The sequence below is a fragment of the Pleurodeles waltl genome, chromosome 6, assembly GCF_031143425.1.
Source record: "Pleurodeles waltl isolate 20211129_DDA chromosome 6, aPleWal1.hap1.20221129, whole genome shotgun sequence".
NCBI classification, from domain to species: Eukaryota; Metazoa; Chordata; class Amphibia; order Caudata; family Salamandridae; genus Pleurodeles; species Pleurodeles waltl.
In genome coordinates, this window is record NC_090445.1 from 748080 (window position 1) to 765877 (window position 17798).

At 53.4% G+C, this 17798-nt stretch overlaps 1 protein-coding gene across 1 annotated transcript in view; it reads left to right on the forward strand.

Moving 5' to 3' along the window:
- Window positions 1-17798, forward strand: part of COL27A1 (collagen type XXVII alpha 1 chain) — a 1169012-nt gene that overhangs the window by 135462 nt on the left and 1015752 nt on the right. Inside the window, exon 3 of the mRNA XM_069236924.1 lies at window positions 1252-2537. Coding sequence (XP_069093025.1) covers window positions 1252-2537 — 1286 coding nt within the window. The remainder of the gene's footprint in view (window positions 1-1251; window positions 2538-17798) is intronic.

Genomic DNA, 17798 nt, shown 5'->3' on the forward strand with positions numbered 1-17798 from the left:
GCATGGCTAAAACACATAGGCGAGACCTATTGGCTTTGCCAATGCTTGTTTATAAGGTATGAACTTCAAGGTGACTTGCAATATCATTATGTACGCAGGCGGTATTTTACCCCATATAATACATGGTCACACCACCAACTTTCCCACAAACCACTTAAAACCTTAGTCCATAGCTTCCGTCATTCCAAGCTATTAAAGTAGAGCAGAAGAAAGAAAAGCAACATTCCATTTTTTGCTTTAAACAGCTGCATTAATTATGCTCTGTGACCTGGTCTGCCTTTTACCTTGGCTGCTAGCTCTGGCAGAAGGCATTGTAATGTCAGAACTCGACTGTAATAACCCTATCATAGTCATTTTCCAATGTCTTTTCTTTATAATCAGTGAATGTCTTTTCTTTACACGCAGTGACTTGGTGCATCACAAACAGCTGTTTCTAAAGAAATGCATGACTGCAGTTTATACAGAGATTAGAGAATCCATGTTTATATAGCTTGTAACTGCAAGAGCTTCTTCAGTTGGATTGCTTTTAGTTATGACTGATGTGGAGCTGAGCTGCCCAAGATCACACACAGGTGTAGAAGTGTTATTAGAACTCTGGTTTCCGAGCACAGTTTACAATTATTGTACATAATCGCTTTTGATCTCTCCAGTGCGGTTCCAATTGGCATGAGGCGAAGGGCATGATGGGTGTGGGGCGCAAAGGGCATGTTCTTCCTTTTTACCCTCCTACCTTGATTTGCTTGGTGCATGAAGATGCAAGGTTAATCGACATGTTATTTTCACATTTGAGCTAATTACTTTGTGAATGTAAATATGAATTAAAGATACTTTCAGACTGTGAAAACATGCCTTCCTTTCTCCCTATTTCACTTCCAATATATATGATTGTGTATATTTATCGGAGCCTGCAGTTCGTAAACAACGAGCGATTTGTATAGGGTGGATTGAAAGTCCCCAAGGCTGCCCCTGTCCCCCCCAGAAATGTATTGTCTCCTCCGCCCCTGTGCGCCCTGGCACAGTGTGTGGCACAGCCCCACACTGGGCACTGTCTTAGCATGAGATGGGAGTCCCTGCTCGAAGCCTCCAAGCGCTCTCGGCTCCCACGATGCACTAGGGAGGTTGTGGCCCCGGTTCGTGGCAGCGACCACGTCTGTCCTCCGTGGACGCACAAGCGTTAATGTATGTGCATGTCATTCTGCCTTGCCATCTGTCGCGAGGTCTGATCTATAATCATTCTTTTTCTTCTTTCAGATGTGGACGTCCTTGAGAGGCTGGGCCTCACGGGGAGCAGCTCCCCCCATCCTGGGGTGCGCCTCACGCAGGCCGTGCGCATCGGGGGCCCCGTCCGGAGCGTTATCCCCGCCGCCCTGGGCACCGAGCTGACCCTGGTGCTCAGCCTGTGGTCCCTGCGCGCCAACAGCGCCTTCCTCTTCAGCGTGAAGAGCAGGAAGAAGAAGCTCCAGCTCGGGGTGCAGTTCACCCCCGGAAGGACCATCGTCTACGTGGGCCACAAGCAGTCGGTGAACTTCCGCCACGATGTGCAGGACGGGCGCTGGCACCACATGGCCATCGACATCCGCGGCCAGGTGGTCACCCTGCGCACCTCCTGCGGGAGGACGCGCGTCCACGCCGACCTGCAGCTCCGCAAGGACGAGGCTCTGGACCCCGAAGGCTCCTTCGTCCTGGGGAAGCTCAACCAGCGCTCTGCGCACTTTCAAGGCGCTATTTGTCAGTTTGACATTTTGCCTTCGGCCGAAGCAGCGCACAATTACTGCAGGTACCTGAAGAAGCAGTGCCGAGAGGCCGACACTTACAGGCCGGACCTAGCAGTGCCCCCTGCCAGCCCTGCTGCTGTGACGCGCCCGCCAAGCCACCGTCCGAGCAAAGCGCCTTCCAGAGGAGCCACTGTGCGCACGGAGCATCAGCACCGGGGTATCCGTACCTCATCCACGCCGCAGGCCAAAGTGTCCATCCCGAGGGCCACCGCCACGTCCGTGGCCCCAGCGTCGCACCAGACTCTAGATCTGCACACTTGGGCGACTAGTGCATCCAAAAATGTTTCTCGTCTCACACCTCCTCAACAGGAAAAGACAGGGACCCTTCCAACCGCTAAGTCAGTGTTACATGGCGCTAAAAACTCGACAATCACCCAGAAAGAGTCCCCAAAAGAAGCCAAGAAGAAAATGTACCAAAAAGCGACCTCCAAACCTTCCGGAGTGCAGAGCACATCAGCACCTCCCGTGGAAAGGAGGCCTGAAGCAGCACTGAAGGACGCCCCTGCCCCGGGGACAGCTGCGCCCTTGAACAGGACAGACACCCCCGAGAGGCGGCCAGGCCTGCGGGATGCTAAGGCCAGCCCGACCCCAGCCCTGCCCACCAAGTCACAGCCTGAATGGGTCCTCAGCAGAGTCAGCGGGCAGACACCAGCCACGACCCCGGCAGGGACATGGACCTACCACCTCTGGAACTTCAGTGCGCCTACAGACTTCCCACTGCTAGCCGGACCTCCGGGGCCCAAAGGAGATCGCGGACCAGCTGTAAGTAGCGCCTAGAGCATGTATGTCTTCAGCGTAGAACATGTATCCATGTCTGACTGCAATTCTCTGAAGAAGCCTTTGAAATTTGTATCTCAAACTCATTCTATACTTGAAGGTAGATGGTGTCCAGACTGGTTGTGTCCACATGGGTGGTGGTGGAGGCCAGAATGGTAGTGTCCACATTGAGGGTGGTGGTGTCCAGACTGGTTGTGTCCACATGGGTGGTGGTGTCCAGAATGGTCGGGTCCTCATGGGTGGTGGTGGAGTCCAGAAGGGTAGTGTCCACATGGGTGGTGGTGGAGTCCAGAATGGTCGGGTCCACATGGGTGGTGGTGGAGTCCAGAACGGTAGTGTCAACATGGGTGGTGGTGGAGTCCAGAATGGTCAGGTCCACATGGGTGGTGGTGGAGTCCAGAAGGGTAGTGTCTACATTGGGGGTGGTGGAGTCCAGACTGGTTGTGTCCACATTCGGGGTGGTGGTGTCCAGACTGGTTGTGTCCACATGGGTGATGGTGGAGGCCACAATGGTTGTGTTCACATGGGTGGTGGTGGAGTCCAGACTGGTTGTGTCCACTTGGGTGGTGGTTGAGTCCAGACTGGTTGTGTCCACATGGGTGGTGGTTGAGTCCAGACTGGTTGTGTCCACATGGGTGGTGGTGGAGTCCAGAAGGGTAGTGTCCACATTGGGGGTGGTGGAGTCCAGACTGGTTGTGTCCACATGGGTGATGGTGGTGTCCAGAAGGATAGTGTCCACATGGGTGGTGATGGAGTCCAGAATGGTAGTGTCTACATGGGTGGTGATGGAGTCCAGAATGGTAGTGTCCACATGGGTGGTGGTGGAGTCCACACTGGTCGGGTCCACATGGGTGGTGGTGGAGACCAGAATGGTAGTGTCCAGATGGGTGATGGTGGAGTCCAGAAGGGTAGTGTCCACATGGGTGGTGATGGAGTCCAGAATGATAGTGTCCACATGCTTGCTGGTGGAGTCCAGAAGGGTAGCTGTAGTGTCCAGAAAAGGGGCAGTAGTGTCCAGGGTTGCGGTACTGTGTCGACCCTCTGAGATAATGAGCTTAGTAAGTGGGATGTTGTTTCATGAAATGTGCTGTTGGGCAAAAAAGTCAGAATATGCACCAAAAATGTCTATAAACTGTAATGTCATGCTATAATGTGTTGGGGATGTGCAGAATATTTGGCTGGAGTGTGCAGAATGAGTTGCTAAACTGTGCAGAACGCATGGGTGGAATTTCCCAAATTCTGGCTGTGAATGCACCGAATGTATATCAGGGACGTGCTAAGTGTGGACACATATGCTAGATATGTGCCAGAAATATGCAAAATGTTTCTACCTTGCGAAGCCCACGTCACTGCAGAGGGGTAACTTCAGACCTTATATTCTCCGCTTCACTGACAGCTGGTGGTAGATGGTCACAGAATTGGGGTGCCCCCATGGACAACCAACAACTATAAGATGGTGCTTTGATGATGGAGGCGCTCTCTCCTGGGAAGGACACGTGCTTCAGACATACTCTGAAAAACTTCTGCAGAGTCCACCGCAAGGCAGCCTCAAATTTAGCAGCCATAACTGGCAACTGAGAGACCAACCCCACTGCTCCCTGGCGGGTGTGAGAGGATCTGTATAGCGCTGATCATGGTGCGAGTGTGTGAGAGGATCTGTATAGCGCTGCACGTGGTGCGAGTGTGAGAGGATCTGTATAGCACTGCACAGGGTGAGAGTGTGTGAGAGGGTCAGTATAGCGCTGCACGTGGTGCGAGTGTGTGAGAGGATCTGCATAGCGCTGCACATGGTGCGACTGTGAGAGAGGATCTGTATAGCGCTGCACGTGGTGCGAGTGTGTGAGAGGATCTGTATAGCGCTGCACGTGGTGCGAGTGTGAGAGGATCTGTATAGCGCTGCTCGTTGTGCGAGTGTGTGAGAGGGTCTGTATAGCGCTGCATGTGGTGCGAGTATGTGAGAGGATCTGTATAGCGCTGCACGTGGTGCGAGTGTGAGATGCAAGTGTGTGAGAGGATCTGTATAGCACTGCTCGTGGTGCGAATGTGTGAGAGGGTCTGTATAGCGCTGCTCGTGGTGCAAGTGTGTGAGGGGATCTGTATAGCACTGCACATGGTGCGAGTGTGAAAGGATCTGAATAGCGCTGCACGTGGTGCAAGTGTGTGAGAGGATCTGTATAGCGCTGATCATGGTGCAACTGTGTGAGAGGATCTGTATAGCGCTGCATGTGGTGCGAGTGTGTGAGAGGATCTGTATAGTGCTGCACGTGGTGCGAGTGTGAGAGGATCTGTATAGCGCTGCTCGTTGTGCGAGTGTGTGAGAGGGTCTGTATAGCGCTGCACGTGGTGCGAGTGTGAGAGGATCTGTATAGCGCTGCTCGTTGTGCGAGTGTGTGAGAGGGTCTGTATAGCGCTGCATGTGGTGCGAGTATGTGAGAGGATCTGTATAGCGCTGCACGTGGTGCGAGTGTGAGATGCAAGTGTGTGAGAGGATCTGTATAGCACTGCTCGTGGTGCGAATGTGTGAGAGGGTCTGTATAGCGCTGCTCGTGGTGCAAGTGTGTGAGGGGATCTGTATAGCACTGCACATGGTGCGAGTGTGTGAGAGGGTCAGTATAGCGCTGCTCGTGGTGCGAATGTGTGAGAGGGTCTGTATAGCGCTGCTCGTGGTGCAAGTGTGTGAGGGGATCTATATAGCACTGCACATGGTGCGAGTGTGAAAGGATCTGAATAGCGCTGCACGTGGTGCAAGTGTGTGAGAGGATCTGAATAGCGCTGCACGTGGTGCGAGTGTGAGAGGATCTATATAGCGCTGCACGTGGTGCGAGTGTGAGAGGATCTGTATAGCGCTGCTCGTGGTGCGAGTGTGTGAGGGGATCTGTATAGCGCTGCACGTGGTGCGAGTGTGTGAGAGGATCTGTATAGCGCTGCACGTGGTGCGAGTGTGAGAGGATCTGTATAGCGCTGATCATGGTGCAAGTGTGTGAGAGGATCTGTATAGCACTGCAGGTGGTGCGAGTGTGTGAGAGGATCTGTATAGCGCTGCTCGTGGTGCGAAGGGATCTGTGTAGCGCTGCACGTGGTGCGAGTGTGAGATGCGTGTGTGTGAGAGGATCTGTATAGCGCTGCTCGTGCGAGTGTGTGAGAGGATCTGTATAGCGCTGCACGTGGTGCGAGTGTGAGAGGATCTGTATAGCGCTGCTCGTGGTGCGAGTATGTGAGGGGATCTGTATAGCGCTGCTCGTGGTGCGAGTGGGTCTGTATAGCGCTGCACGTGGTGCGAGTGTGAGGGGGATCTGTATAGCACTGCACATGGTGCGAGTGTGTGAGAGGGTCAGTATAGCGCTGCACATGGTGCGAGTGTGTGAGAGGGTCAGTATAGCGCTGCACGTGGTGCGAGTGTGAGAGGATCTGTATAGCGCTGCTCGTGGTGCGAGTATGTGAGGGGATCTGTATAGCGCTTCTTGTGGTGCGAGTATGTGAGGGGATCTGTATAGCTCTGCACGTGGTGCGAGTGTGAGATGCGAGTGTGTGAGAGGATCTGTATAGCGCTGCACGTGGTGCGAGTGTGAGATGCGAGTGTGCGAGAGGATCTGTATAGCGCTGCACGTGGTGCGAGTGTGTGAGAGGATCTGTATAGCGCTGCACGTAGTGCAAGTGTGAGAGGTTCTGTATAGCACTGCTCGTGGTGCGACTGTGTGAGGGGATCTGCATAGCGCTGCTCGTGGTGCGAGTGTGTGAGAGGGTCTGTATAGCGCTGCACATGGTGCGAGTGTGAGAGGATCTGTATAGCACTGCAGGTGGTGCGAGTGTGTGAGAGGATCTGTATAGCGCTTCTTGTGGTGCGAGTGTGTGAGGGGATCTGTATAGCGATGATCATGGTGCGAGTGTGTGAGAGGGTCTGTATAGCGCTGCTTGTGGTGCGAATGTGTGAGGGGATCTGTATAGCTCTGCACATGGTGCAAGCATGTGAGAGGATCAGTGTAGCCCTTATGATGGTGCGAGTGTGTGAGGTGATTTGTACAGCTCTGCACATGGTGCAAGCATGTGAGAGGGTCAGTATAGCGCTGATCATGGTGCGAGCATGTGAGAGGATCTGTATAGCGCTGCACATGGTGCGAGTGTGTGAGAGGGTCAGTATAGCGCTGCACATGGTGCGAGTGTGTGAGAGGGTCAGTATAGCGCTGCACATGGTGCGAGTGTGTGAGAGGGTCAGTATAGCGCTGCACGTGGTGCGAGTGTGAGGGGGATCTGTATAGCACTGCACAGGGTGAGAGTGTGTGAGAGGGTCAGTATAGCACTGATCATGGTGCAGGTGTGTGAGAGGATCAGTATAGCGGGTTCTGATGACTGGAATGTCTTTGTATGTCAGGTCTTAGTGTCAGAAGAGGTTTTGAATGCCTCATGATTGACTTCATGGCACACCTGGGCTATGTTCAGTGTGGACGGGTAGATTCAGGTGTAATGTTTTCTGCTTGAAGCCCACACATGGCCTACCTGATGGGAAGCACTGTTTGAACACAAAGCAAGTCTGTGCTTTGTTATTTCTCGTGTGTACCCACAAACATTTTCCCAGGGGCCCAGGGGCCAAAAGGTATGGTCTGGGTTGTGACCGAGGGCCACGTTCATGCCAGAGGGGTGAGGGCCAGGAGAAGGGGACTGGTTGTAACATGGGCATGGGTGGGAGCAAAGCGTTACATGGTGGACAGTGAATCGTGGAGTTATCTCGAGGGTTTCATTCCGTACTGCCTTCTAAATTAAACCGCAACTTTCTAAAAGAGCCATAAATTTAGCAATACTTTGTTATGCAGTATGAGCTACTCTCCTTCTCCTGCACGGTGGAGGAAGCCTCTTCTGCTCGCTATCGCTACCCTGGAGTGAGCCTCCTCTGCTCGCTATCGCTACCCTGGAGTGAGCCTTCTCTGCTCGCTATCGCTACCCTGTAGGGAGCCTTCTCTGTTCGCTATCGCTACCCTGGAGTGAGCCTTCTCTGCTCGCTATCGCTACCCTGGAGTAAGCCTTCTCTGTTTGCTATCGCTACCCTGGAGTAAGCCTTCTCTGCTCGCTATCGCTACCCTGGAGTGAGCCTTCTCTGTTTGCTATCGCTACCCTGGAGTAAGCCTTCTCTGCTCGCTATCGCTACCCTGGAGTAAGCCTTCTCTGCTCGCTATCGCTACCCTGGAGGGAGCCTCCTCTGCTCGCTATCACTACCCTGGAGTGAGCCTCTTCTGCTCGCTATCGCTTACTTGGAGTGAGCCTTCTCTGCTCGCTATCACTACCCTAGAGTGAGCCTCTTCTGCTCTCTATCGCTACCCTGGAGTGAGCCTCCTCTGCTCGCTATTGCTACCCTGGAGTGAGCCTTCTCTGCTTGCTGTCGCTACCCTGGAGTGAGCCTTCTCTGCTCGCTGTCCCTACCCTGGAGTGAGCCTTCTCTGCTCGCTGTCGCTACCCTGGAGTGAGACTTCTCTGCTTGCTATTGCTACCCTGGAGTAAGCCTTCTCTGCTCGCTATCGCTACCCTGGAGTGAGCCTTCTCTGCTCGCTATCGCTACCCTGGAGTGAGCCTTCTCTGTTCGCTGTCACTACCTTGAGGTAAGCCTTCTCTGTCTGCTATCACTACCCTCGAGTGAGCCTTCTCTGCTCGCTATCGCTACCCTGGAGTGAGCCTTCGCTGCTCGCTATCGCTACCCTGGAGTAAGCCTTCTCTGCTCGCTGTCGAACCCCTGGAGTAAGCCTTCTCTGCTCGCTGTCACTACCTTGAGGTAAGCATTCTCTGCACGCTATTGATTCCCTTGAGTGAGCCTTATGTGCTTGCTGTCGCTACCTTGAGGTAAGCCTTCTCTGCTCGCTTTTAAACCCCTGGAGTAAGCCTTCCCTGCTCGCTATTGCCACTGTGGAATAAGCCTTCTCTGCTTGCTTTCACTACCCTGGATTAAGTCTTCTCTGCTCGCTATCGCTACCCTGGAGGAAGCCTTCTCTGCTCGCTATCAAACCCCTGGAGTAAGCCTTCTCTGCTCGCTATCGCCACCGTGGAATAAGCCTTCTCTGCTCGCTGTCACTACCTTAAGGTAAGCCTTCTCTGCTCGCTATTGATTCCCTGGAGTGAGACTTATGTCCTCGTTGTTGCTACCTTGGAGTAAACCTTCTCTGCTCGCTGTCACTACCTTGAGGTAAGCCTTCTTTGCTCGCTATCACCACCATGGAATAAGCCTTCTCTGCTTGCTGTCACTACCTTAAGGTAAGCCTTTTCTGCTCGCTATTGATTCCCTGGAGTGAGCCTTATGTGCTCGCTGTCGCTACCTTGGAGTAAGCCTTCTCTGCTCGTTGTCACTACCTTGAGGTAAGTCTTCTTTGCTCGCTATTGCCACTGTGGAATAAGCCTTCTCTGCTCGCTGTCACTATCTTGAGGTAAGCCTTCTCTGCTTGCTATCGAACCCCTGGAGGAAGCCTTCTCTGCTTGCTGTTGCCACCGTGGAATAAGCCTTCTCTGCTCGCTGTCACTATCTTGAGGTAAGCCTTCTCTGTTTGCTATCGAACTCCTGGAGGAAGCCTTCTCTGCTCGCTATTGCCACCGTGGAATAAGCCTTCTCTGCTCGCTGTCACTCCCTTGAGGTAAGCCTTCTCTGCTCGCTATCGATTCCCTGGAGTGAGCCTTATGTGCTCGCTGTCGCTCCCTTGGAGTAAGCCTCCTCTGCTCTCTATCGCTACACTGGAGTGAGTCTTCTCTGCTCGCTATCACTACCCTGGAGTAAGCCTTCTCTGCTTGCTATCGCTACCCTGGAGTAAGCCTTCGCTGCTCGCTATCGTTACCCTGGAGGAAGCCTTTGCTGCTCGCTGTCGCTACCCTGGAGTGAGCCTTCTCTGCTCAGTATCGCTACCCTGGAGTGAGCCTTCTCTGCTCGCTATCGAACCCCTGGAGTAAGCCTTCTCTGCTCGCTATCGCTACCCTGGAGTGAGCCTCTTCTGCTCGCTATCACTACCCTGGAGTGAGCCTCTTATGCTCGCTATCGCTACCCTGGTGGGAGCCTTCTCTGCTCGCTATCGCTACCCTGGAATGATCCTTCTCTGCTCGCTATCGCTACCCTGGAGTAAGCCTCCTCTGCTCGCTATCGCTACCCTGGAGTGAGCCTTCTCTGCTTGCTGTCGCTACCCTGGAGTGAGCCTCTTCTGCTCGCTGCCTCTACACTGGAGTGAGCCTTCTCTGCTCGCTATCGCTACCCTGGAGTGAGCCTTCTCTGCTCGCTATCGCTACCCTGGAGTGACCCTTCTCTGCTCGCTTTCGCTACCCTGGAGTGACCCTTCTCTGCTCGCTATCGCTACCCTGGAGTGACCCTTCTCTGCTCGCTATCGCTACCCTGGAGTGAGCCTTCTCTGCTCGCTATCGCTACCCTGGAGTGATCCATCTCTGCTCGCTATCGCTACCGTGGAGTGAGCCTCCTCTGCTCGCTATCGCTACCCTGGAGTGAGCCTTCTCTACTCGCTGTCGCTACCCTGGAGTGAGCCTCTTCTGCTCGCTGTCTCTACACTGGAGTGAGCCTTCTCTGCTCGCTATCGCTACCCTGGAGCAAGTCTTCTCTGCTCGCTATCGCTACCCTGGAGTGAGCCTTCTCTGCTCGCTATCGCTACCCTGGAGTGAGCCTTCTCTGCTCGCTATCGCTACCCTGGAGTGAGTCTTCTCTGCTCGCTATCGCTACCCTGGAGTGAGCCTTCTCTGCTTGCTATCGCTACCCTGGAGTGAGCCTTCTCTGCTCGCTGTCACTACCTTGAGGTAAGCCTTCTCTGTCTGCTATCACTACCCTCGAGTGAGCCTTCTCTGCTCGCTATCGCTACCCTGGCGTGAGCCTTCGCTGCTCGCTATCGCTACCCTGGAGTAAGCCTTCTCTGCTCGCTGTCGAACCCCTGGAGTAAGCCTTCTCTGCTCGCTGTCACTACCTTGAGGTAAGCATTCTCTGCACGCTATTGATTCCCTTGAGTGAGCCTTATGTGCTTGCTGTCGCTACCTTGAGGTAAGCCTTCTCTGCTCGCTTTTCAACCCCTGGAGTAAGCCTTCCCTGCTCGCTATTGCCACTGTGGAATAAGCCTTCTCTGCTTGCTTTCACTACCCTGGATTAAGTCTTCTCTGCTCGCTATCGCTACCCTGGAGGAAGCCTTCTCTGCTCGCTATCAAACCCCTGGAGTAAGCCTTCTCTGCTCGCTATCGCCACCGTGGAATAAGCCTTCTCTGCTCGCTGTCACTACCTTAAGGTAAGCCTTCTCTGCTCGCTATTGATTCCCTGGAGTGAGACTTATGTGCTCGCTGTTGCTACCTTGGAGTAAGCCTTCTCTGCTCGCTGTCACTACCTTGAGGTAAGCCTTCTTTGCTCGCTATCGCCACCATGGAATAAGCCTTCTCTGCTCGCTGTCACTACCTTAAGGTAAGCCTTTTCTGCTCGCTATTGATTCCCTGGAGTGAGCCTTATGTGCTCGCTGTCGCTACCTTGGAGTAAACCTTCTCTGCTCGTTGTCACTACCTTGAGGTAAGTCTTCTTTCCTCGCTATTGCCACTGTGGAATAAGCCTTCTCTGCTCGCTGTCACTATCTTGAGGTAAGCCTTCTCTGCTTGCTATCGAACCCCTGGAGGAAGCCTTCTCTGCTTGCTGTTGCCACCGTGGAATAAGCCTTCTCTGCTCGCTGTCACTATCTTGAGGTAAGCCTTCTCTGTTTGCTATCGAACCCCTGGAGGAAGCCTTCTCTGCTCGCTATTGCCACCGTGTGTAGGAGGCTGGACTGGCTTGTAGTGAGTACCAAGGGGTACTTGCACCTTGCACCAGGCCCAGTTATCCCTTATTAGTGTATAGGGTGTCTAGCAGCTTAGGCTGATAGATAATGGTAGCTTAGCAGAGCAGCTTAGGCTGAACTAGGAGACGTGTGAAGCTACTACAGTACCACTTAGTGTCATATGCACAATATCATAAGAAAACACAATACACAGTTATACTAAAAATAAAGGTACTTTATTTTTATGACAATATGCCAAAGTATCTTAGAGTGTACCCTCAGTGAGAGGATAGGAAATATACACAAGATATATATACACAATAGCAAAAATATGCAGTATAGTCTTAGAAAACAGTGCAAACAATGTATAGTTACAATAGGATGCAATGGGGAAACATAGGGATAGGGGCAACACAAACCATATACTCCAAAAGTGGAATGCGAACCACGAATGGACCCCAAACCTATGTGACCTTGTAGAGGGTCGCTGGGACTATTAGAAAATAGTGAGAGTTAGAAAAATAACCCTCCCCAAGACCCTGAAAAGTGAGTGCAAAGTGCACTAAAGTTCCCCTAAGGACAAAGAAGTCGTGTTAGAGGAATAATGCAGGAAAGACACAAACCAGCAATGCAACAACTGTGGATTTCCAATCTAGGGTACCTGTGGAACAAGGGGACCAAGTCCAAAAGTCACAAGCAAGTCGGAGATGGGCAAATGCCCAGGAAATGCCAGCTGCGGGTGCAAAGAAGCTTCTACTGGACAGAAGAAGCTGAAGTTTCTGCAGGAACGAAAAGGGCTAGAGACTTCCCCTTTGGTGGACGGATCCCACTCGCCGTGGAGAGTCGTGCAGAAGTGTTTTCCCGCCGAACGAACGCCAACAAGCCTTGCTAGCTGCAAATCGTGCGGTTAGCATTTTTGGACGCTGCTGAGGCCCAGGAGGGACCAGGAGGTCGCAAATTGGACCAGCAGAGAGAGGGGACGTCGAGCAAGACAAGGAGCCCTCTCTGAAGCAGGTAGCACCCGGAGAAGTGCCAGAAACAGGCACTACGAGGATGCGTGAAACGGTGCTCGCCGAAGTTGCACAAAGGAGTCCCACGTCGCCGGAGACCAACTTAGAAAGTCGTGCAATGCAGGTTAGAGTGCCGTGGACCCAGGCTTGGCTGTGCACAAAGGATTTCCGCCGGAAGTGCACAGGGGCCGGAGTAGCTGCAAAAGTCGCGGTTCCCAGCAATGCAGCCCAGCGAGGTGAGGCAAGGACTTACCTCCACCAAACTTGGACTGAAGAGTCACTGTACTGTGGGGGTCACTTGGACAGAGTCGCTGGATTCGAGGGACCTCGCTCGTCATGCTGAGAGGAGATGCAAGGGACCGGTAATGCAGCTTTTTGGTGCCGGCGGTTGCAGGGGGAAGATTCCGTCGACCCAAGGGAGATTTCTTCGGAGCTTCTGGTGCAGAGAGGAGGCAGACTACCCCCACAGCATGCACAAGCAGGAAAACAGTCGAGAAGGCGGCAGGATCAGCGTTACAGAGTTGCAGTAGTCGTCTTTGCTACTATGTTGCAGGTTTGCAGGCTTCCAGCGCAGTCAGCAGTCGATTCCTTATCAGAAGGTGAAGCGAGAGATGCAGAGGAACTCGGCTGAGCTCATGCATTCGTTATCTAAAATTTCCCCAGAGACAGAGACCCTAAATAGCCAGAAAAGAGGGTTTGGCTACTTAGGAGAGAGGATAGGCTACTAACACCTGAAGGAGCCTATCAGAAGGAGTCTCTGGCGTCACCTGGTGGCACTGGCCACTCAGAGCAGTCCAGTGTGCCAGCAGCACCTCTGTTTCCAAGATGGCAGAGGTCTGGAGCACACTGGAGGAGCTCTGGACACCTCCCAGGGGAGGTGCAGGTCAGGGGAGTGGTCACTCCCCTTTCCTTTGTCCAGTTTCGCGCCAGAGCAGGGCTAAGGGGTCCCCTGAACCGGTGTAGACTGGCTTATGCAGAATTGGGCACCTCTGTGCCCAACAAAGCATTTCCAGAGGCTGGGGGAGGCTACTCTTCCCCTGCCTTCACACCATTTTCCAAAGGGAGAGGGTGTCACACCCTCTCTCAGAGGAAGTTCTTTGTTCTGCCATCCTGGGCCAGGCCTGGCTGGACCCCAGGAGGGCAGATGCCTGTCTGAGGGGTTGGCAGCAGCAGCAGCTGCAGTGAAACCCCAGGAAGGGCAGTTTGGCAGTACCAGGGTCTGTGCTACAGACCACTGGGATCATGGGATTGTGCCAACTATGCCAGGATTGCATAGAGGGGGCAATTCCATGATCATAGACATGTTACATGGCCATATTCGGAGTTACCATTGTGAAGCTACATATAGGTAGTGACCTATATGTAGTGCACGCGTGTAATGGTGTCCCCGCACTCACAAAGTTCAGGGAATTGGCTCTGAACCATGTGGGGGCACCTTGGCTAGTGCCAGGGTGCCCACACACTAAGTAACTTTGCACCTAACCTTTACCAGGTAAAGGTTAGACATATAGGTGACTTATAAGTTACTTAAGTGCAGTGTAAAATGGCTGTGAAATAACGTGGACGTTATTTCACTCAGGCTGCAGTGGCAGGCCTGTGTAAGAATTGTCAGAGCTCCCTATGGGTGGCAAAAGAAATGCTGCAGCCCATAGGGATCTCCTGGAACCCCAATACCCTGGGTACCTCAGTACCATATACTAGGGAATTATAAGGTTGTTCCAGCAAGCCAATGTGAATTGGTAAAATTGGTCACTAGCCTGTTAGTGACAATTTGGAAGAAATGAGAGAGCATAACCACTGAGGTTCTGGTTAGCAGAGCCTCAGTGAGACAGTTAGGCACTACACAGGGAACACATACATATAGGCCACAAACTTATGAGCACTGGGGTCCTGACTAGCAGGGTCCCAGTGACACATAACAAACATACTGAAAACATAGGGTTTTCACTATGAGCACTGGGCCCTGGCTAGCAGGATCCCAGTGAGACAGTGAAAACACCCTGGCATACACTCACAAACAGGCCAAAAGTGGGGGTAACAAGGCTAGAAAGAGGCTACTTTCTCACACCGTGGAATAAGCCTTCTCTGCTCGCTGTCACTCCCTTGAGGTAAGCCTTCTCTGCTCGCTATCGATTCCCTGGAGTGAGCCTTATGTGCTCGCTGTCGCTCCCTTGGAGTAAGCCTCCTCTGCTCTCTATCGCTACACTGGAGTGAGTCTTCTCTGCTCGCTATCACTACCCTGGAGTAAGCCTTCTCTGCTTGCTATCGCTACCCTGGAGTAAGCCTTTGCTGCTCGCTATCGTTACCCTGGAGGAAGCCTTTGCTGCTCGCTGTCGCTACCCTGGAGTGAGCCTTCTCTGCTCAGTATCGCTACCCTGGAGTGAGCCTTCTCTGCTCGCTATCGAACCCCTGGAGTAAGCCTTCTCTGCTCGCTATCGCTACCCTGGAGTGAGCCTCTTATGCTCGCTATCGCTACCCTGGTGGGAGCCTTCTCTGCTCGCAATCGCTACCCTGGAGTGATCCTTCTCTGCTCGCTATCGCTACCCTGGAGTAAGCCTCCTCTGCTCGCTATCGCTACCCTGGAGTGAGCCTTCTCTGCTTGCTGTCGCTACCCTGGAGTGAGCCTCTTCTGCTCGCTGTCTCTACACTGGAGTGAGCCTTCTCTGCTCGCTTTCACTACCCTGGAGTGAGTCTTCTCTGCTCGCTATCGTGACCCTTCTCTGCTCACTATCGCTACCCTGGAGTGAGCCTTCTCTGCTCGCTATCGCTACCCTGGAGTGAGCCTTCTCTGCTCGCTATCGAACCCCTGGAGTAAGCCTTCTCTGCTCGCTATTGCTACCCTGGAGTGAGCCTCTTCTGCTCGCTATCACTACCCTGGAGTGAGCCTCTTATGCTCGCTATCGCTACTCTGGTGGGAGCCTTCTCTGCTCGCTATCGCTACCCTGGAGTGATCCTTCTCTGCTCGCTATCGCTACCCTGGAGTAAGCCTCCTCTGCTCGCTATCGCTACCCTGGAGTGAGCCTTCTCTGCTTGCTGTCGCTACCCTGGAGTGAGCCTCTTCTGCTCGCTGTCTCTACACTGGAGTGAGCCTTCTCTGCTCGCTATCGCTACCCTGGAGTAAGTCTTCTCTGCTCGCTATCGCTACCATGGAGTGAGCCTTCTCTGCTCGCTATCGCTACCCTGGAGTGAGCCTTCTCTGCTCGCTATCGCTACCCTGGAGTGAGCCTTCTCTGCTCGCTTTCACTACCCTGGAGTGAGTCTTCTCTGCTCGCTATCGGTACCCTGGAGTGACCCTTCTCTGCTCACTATCGCTACCCTGGAGTGAGCCTTCTCTGCTCGCTATCGCTACCCTGGAGTGATCCTTCTCTGCTCGCTATCGCTACCGTGGAGTGAGCCTCCTCTGCTCGCTATCGCTACCCTGGAGTGAGCCTTCTCTACTTGATGTCGCTACCCTGGAGTGAGCCTCTTCTGCTCGCTGTCTCTACACTGGAGTGTGCCTTCTCTGCTCGCTATCGCTACCCTGGAGCAAGTCTTCTCTGCTCGCTATCGCTACCCTGGAGTGAGCCTTCTCTGCTCGCTATCGCTACCCTGGAGTGAGCCTTCTCTGCTCGCTTTCACTACCCTGGAGTGAGTCTTCTCTGCTCGCTATCGCTACCCTGGAGTGAGCCTTCTCTGCTCGCTATCGCTACCCTGGAGTGAGCCTTCTCTGCTCGCTGTCACTACCTTGAGGTAAGCCTTCTCTGTCTGCTATCACTACCCTCGAGTGAGCCTTCTCTGCTCGCTATCGCTACCCTGGAGTGAGCCTTCGCTGCTCGCTATCGCTACCCTGGAGTAAGCCTTCTCTGCTCGCTGTCGAACCCCTGGAGTAAGCCTTCTCTGCTCGCTGTCACTACCTTGAGGTAAGCATTCTCTGCACGCTATTGATTCCCTTGAGTGAGCCTTATGTGCTTGCTGTCGCTACCTTGAGGTAAGCCTTCTCTGCTCGCTTTTATACCCCTGGAGTAAGCCTTCCCTGCTCGCTATTGCCACTGTGGAATAAGCCTTCTCTGCTTGCTTTCACTACCCTGGATTAAGTCTTCTCTGCTCGCTATCGCTACCCTGGAGGAAGCCTTCTCTGCTCGCTATCAAACCCCTGGAGTAAGCCTTCTCTGCTCGCTATCACCACCGTGGAATAAGCCTTCTCTGCTCGCTGTCACTACCTTAAGGTAAGCCTTCTCTGCTCGCTATTGATTCCCTGGAGTGAGACTTATGTGCTCGCTGTTGCTACCTTGGAGTAAGCCTTCTCTGCTCGCTGTCACTACCTTGAGGTAAGCCTTCTTTGCTCGCTATCGCCACCATGGAATAAGCCTTCTCTGCTCGCTGTCACTACCTTAAGGTAAGCCTTTTCTGCTCGCTATTGATTCCCTGGAGTGAGCCTTATGTGCTTGCTGTCGCTACCTTGGAGTAAACCTTCTCTGCTCGTTGTCACTACCTTGAGGTAAGTCTTCTTTGCTCGCTATTGCCACTGTGGAATAAGCCTTCTCTGCTCGCTGTCACTATCTTGAGGTAAGCCTTCTCTGCTTGCTATCGAACCCCTGGAGGAAGCCTTCTCTGCTTGCTGTTGCCACCGTGGAATAAGCCTTCTCTGCTCGCTGTCACTATCTTGAGGTAAGCCTTCTCTGTTTGCTATCGAACCCCTGGAGGAAGCCTTCTCTGCTCGCTATTGCCACCGTGGAATAAGCCTTCTCTGCTCGCTGTCACTCCCTTGAGGTAAGCCTTCTCTGCTCGCTATCGATTCCATGGAGTGAGCCTTATGTGCTCGCTGTCGCTCCCTTGGAGTAAGCCTCCTCTGCTCTCTATCGCTACACTGGAGTGAGTCTTCTCTGCTCGCTATCACTACCCTGGAGTAAGCCTTCTCTGCTTGCTATCGCTACCCTGGAGTAAGCCTTCGCTGCTCGCTATCGTTACCCTGGAGGAAGCCTTTGCTGCTCGCTGTCGCTACCCTGGAGTGAACCTTCTCTGCTCAGTATCGCTACCCTGGAGTGAGCCTTCTCTGCTCGCTATCGAACCCCTGGAGTAAGCCTTCTCTGCTCGCTATCGCTACCCTGGAGTGAGCCTCTTCTGCTCGCTATCACTACCCTGGAGTGAGCCTCTTATGCTCGCTATCGCTACCCTGGTGGGAGCCTTCTCTGCTCGCTATCGCTACCCTGGAGTGATCCTTCTCTGCTCGCTATCGCTACCCTGGAGTAAGCCTCCTCTGCTCGCTATCGCTACCCTGGAGTGAGCCTTCTCTGCTTGCTGTCGCTACCCTGGAGTGAGCCTCTTCTGCTCGCTGTCTCTACACTGGAGTGAGCCTTCTCTGCTCGCTATCGCTACCCTGGAGTGAGCCTTCTCTGCTCGCTATCGCTACCCTGGAGTGAGCCTTCTCTGCTCGCTATCGCTACCCTGGAGTGACCCTTCTCTGCTCGCTATCGCTACCCTGGAGTGATCCTTCTCTGCTCGCT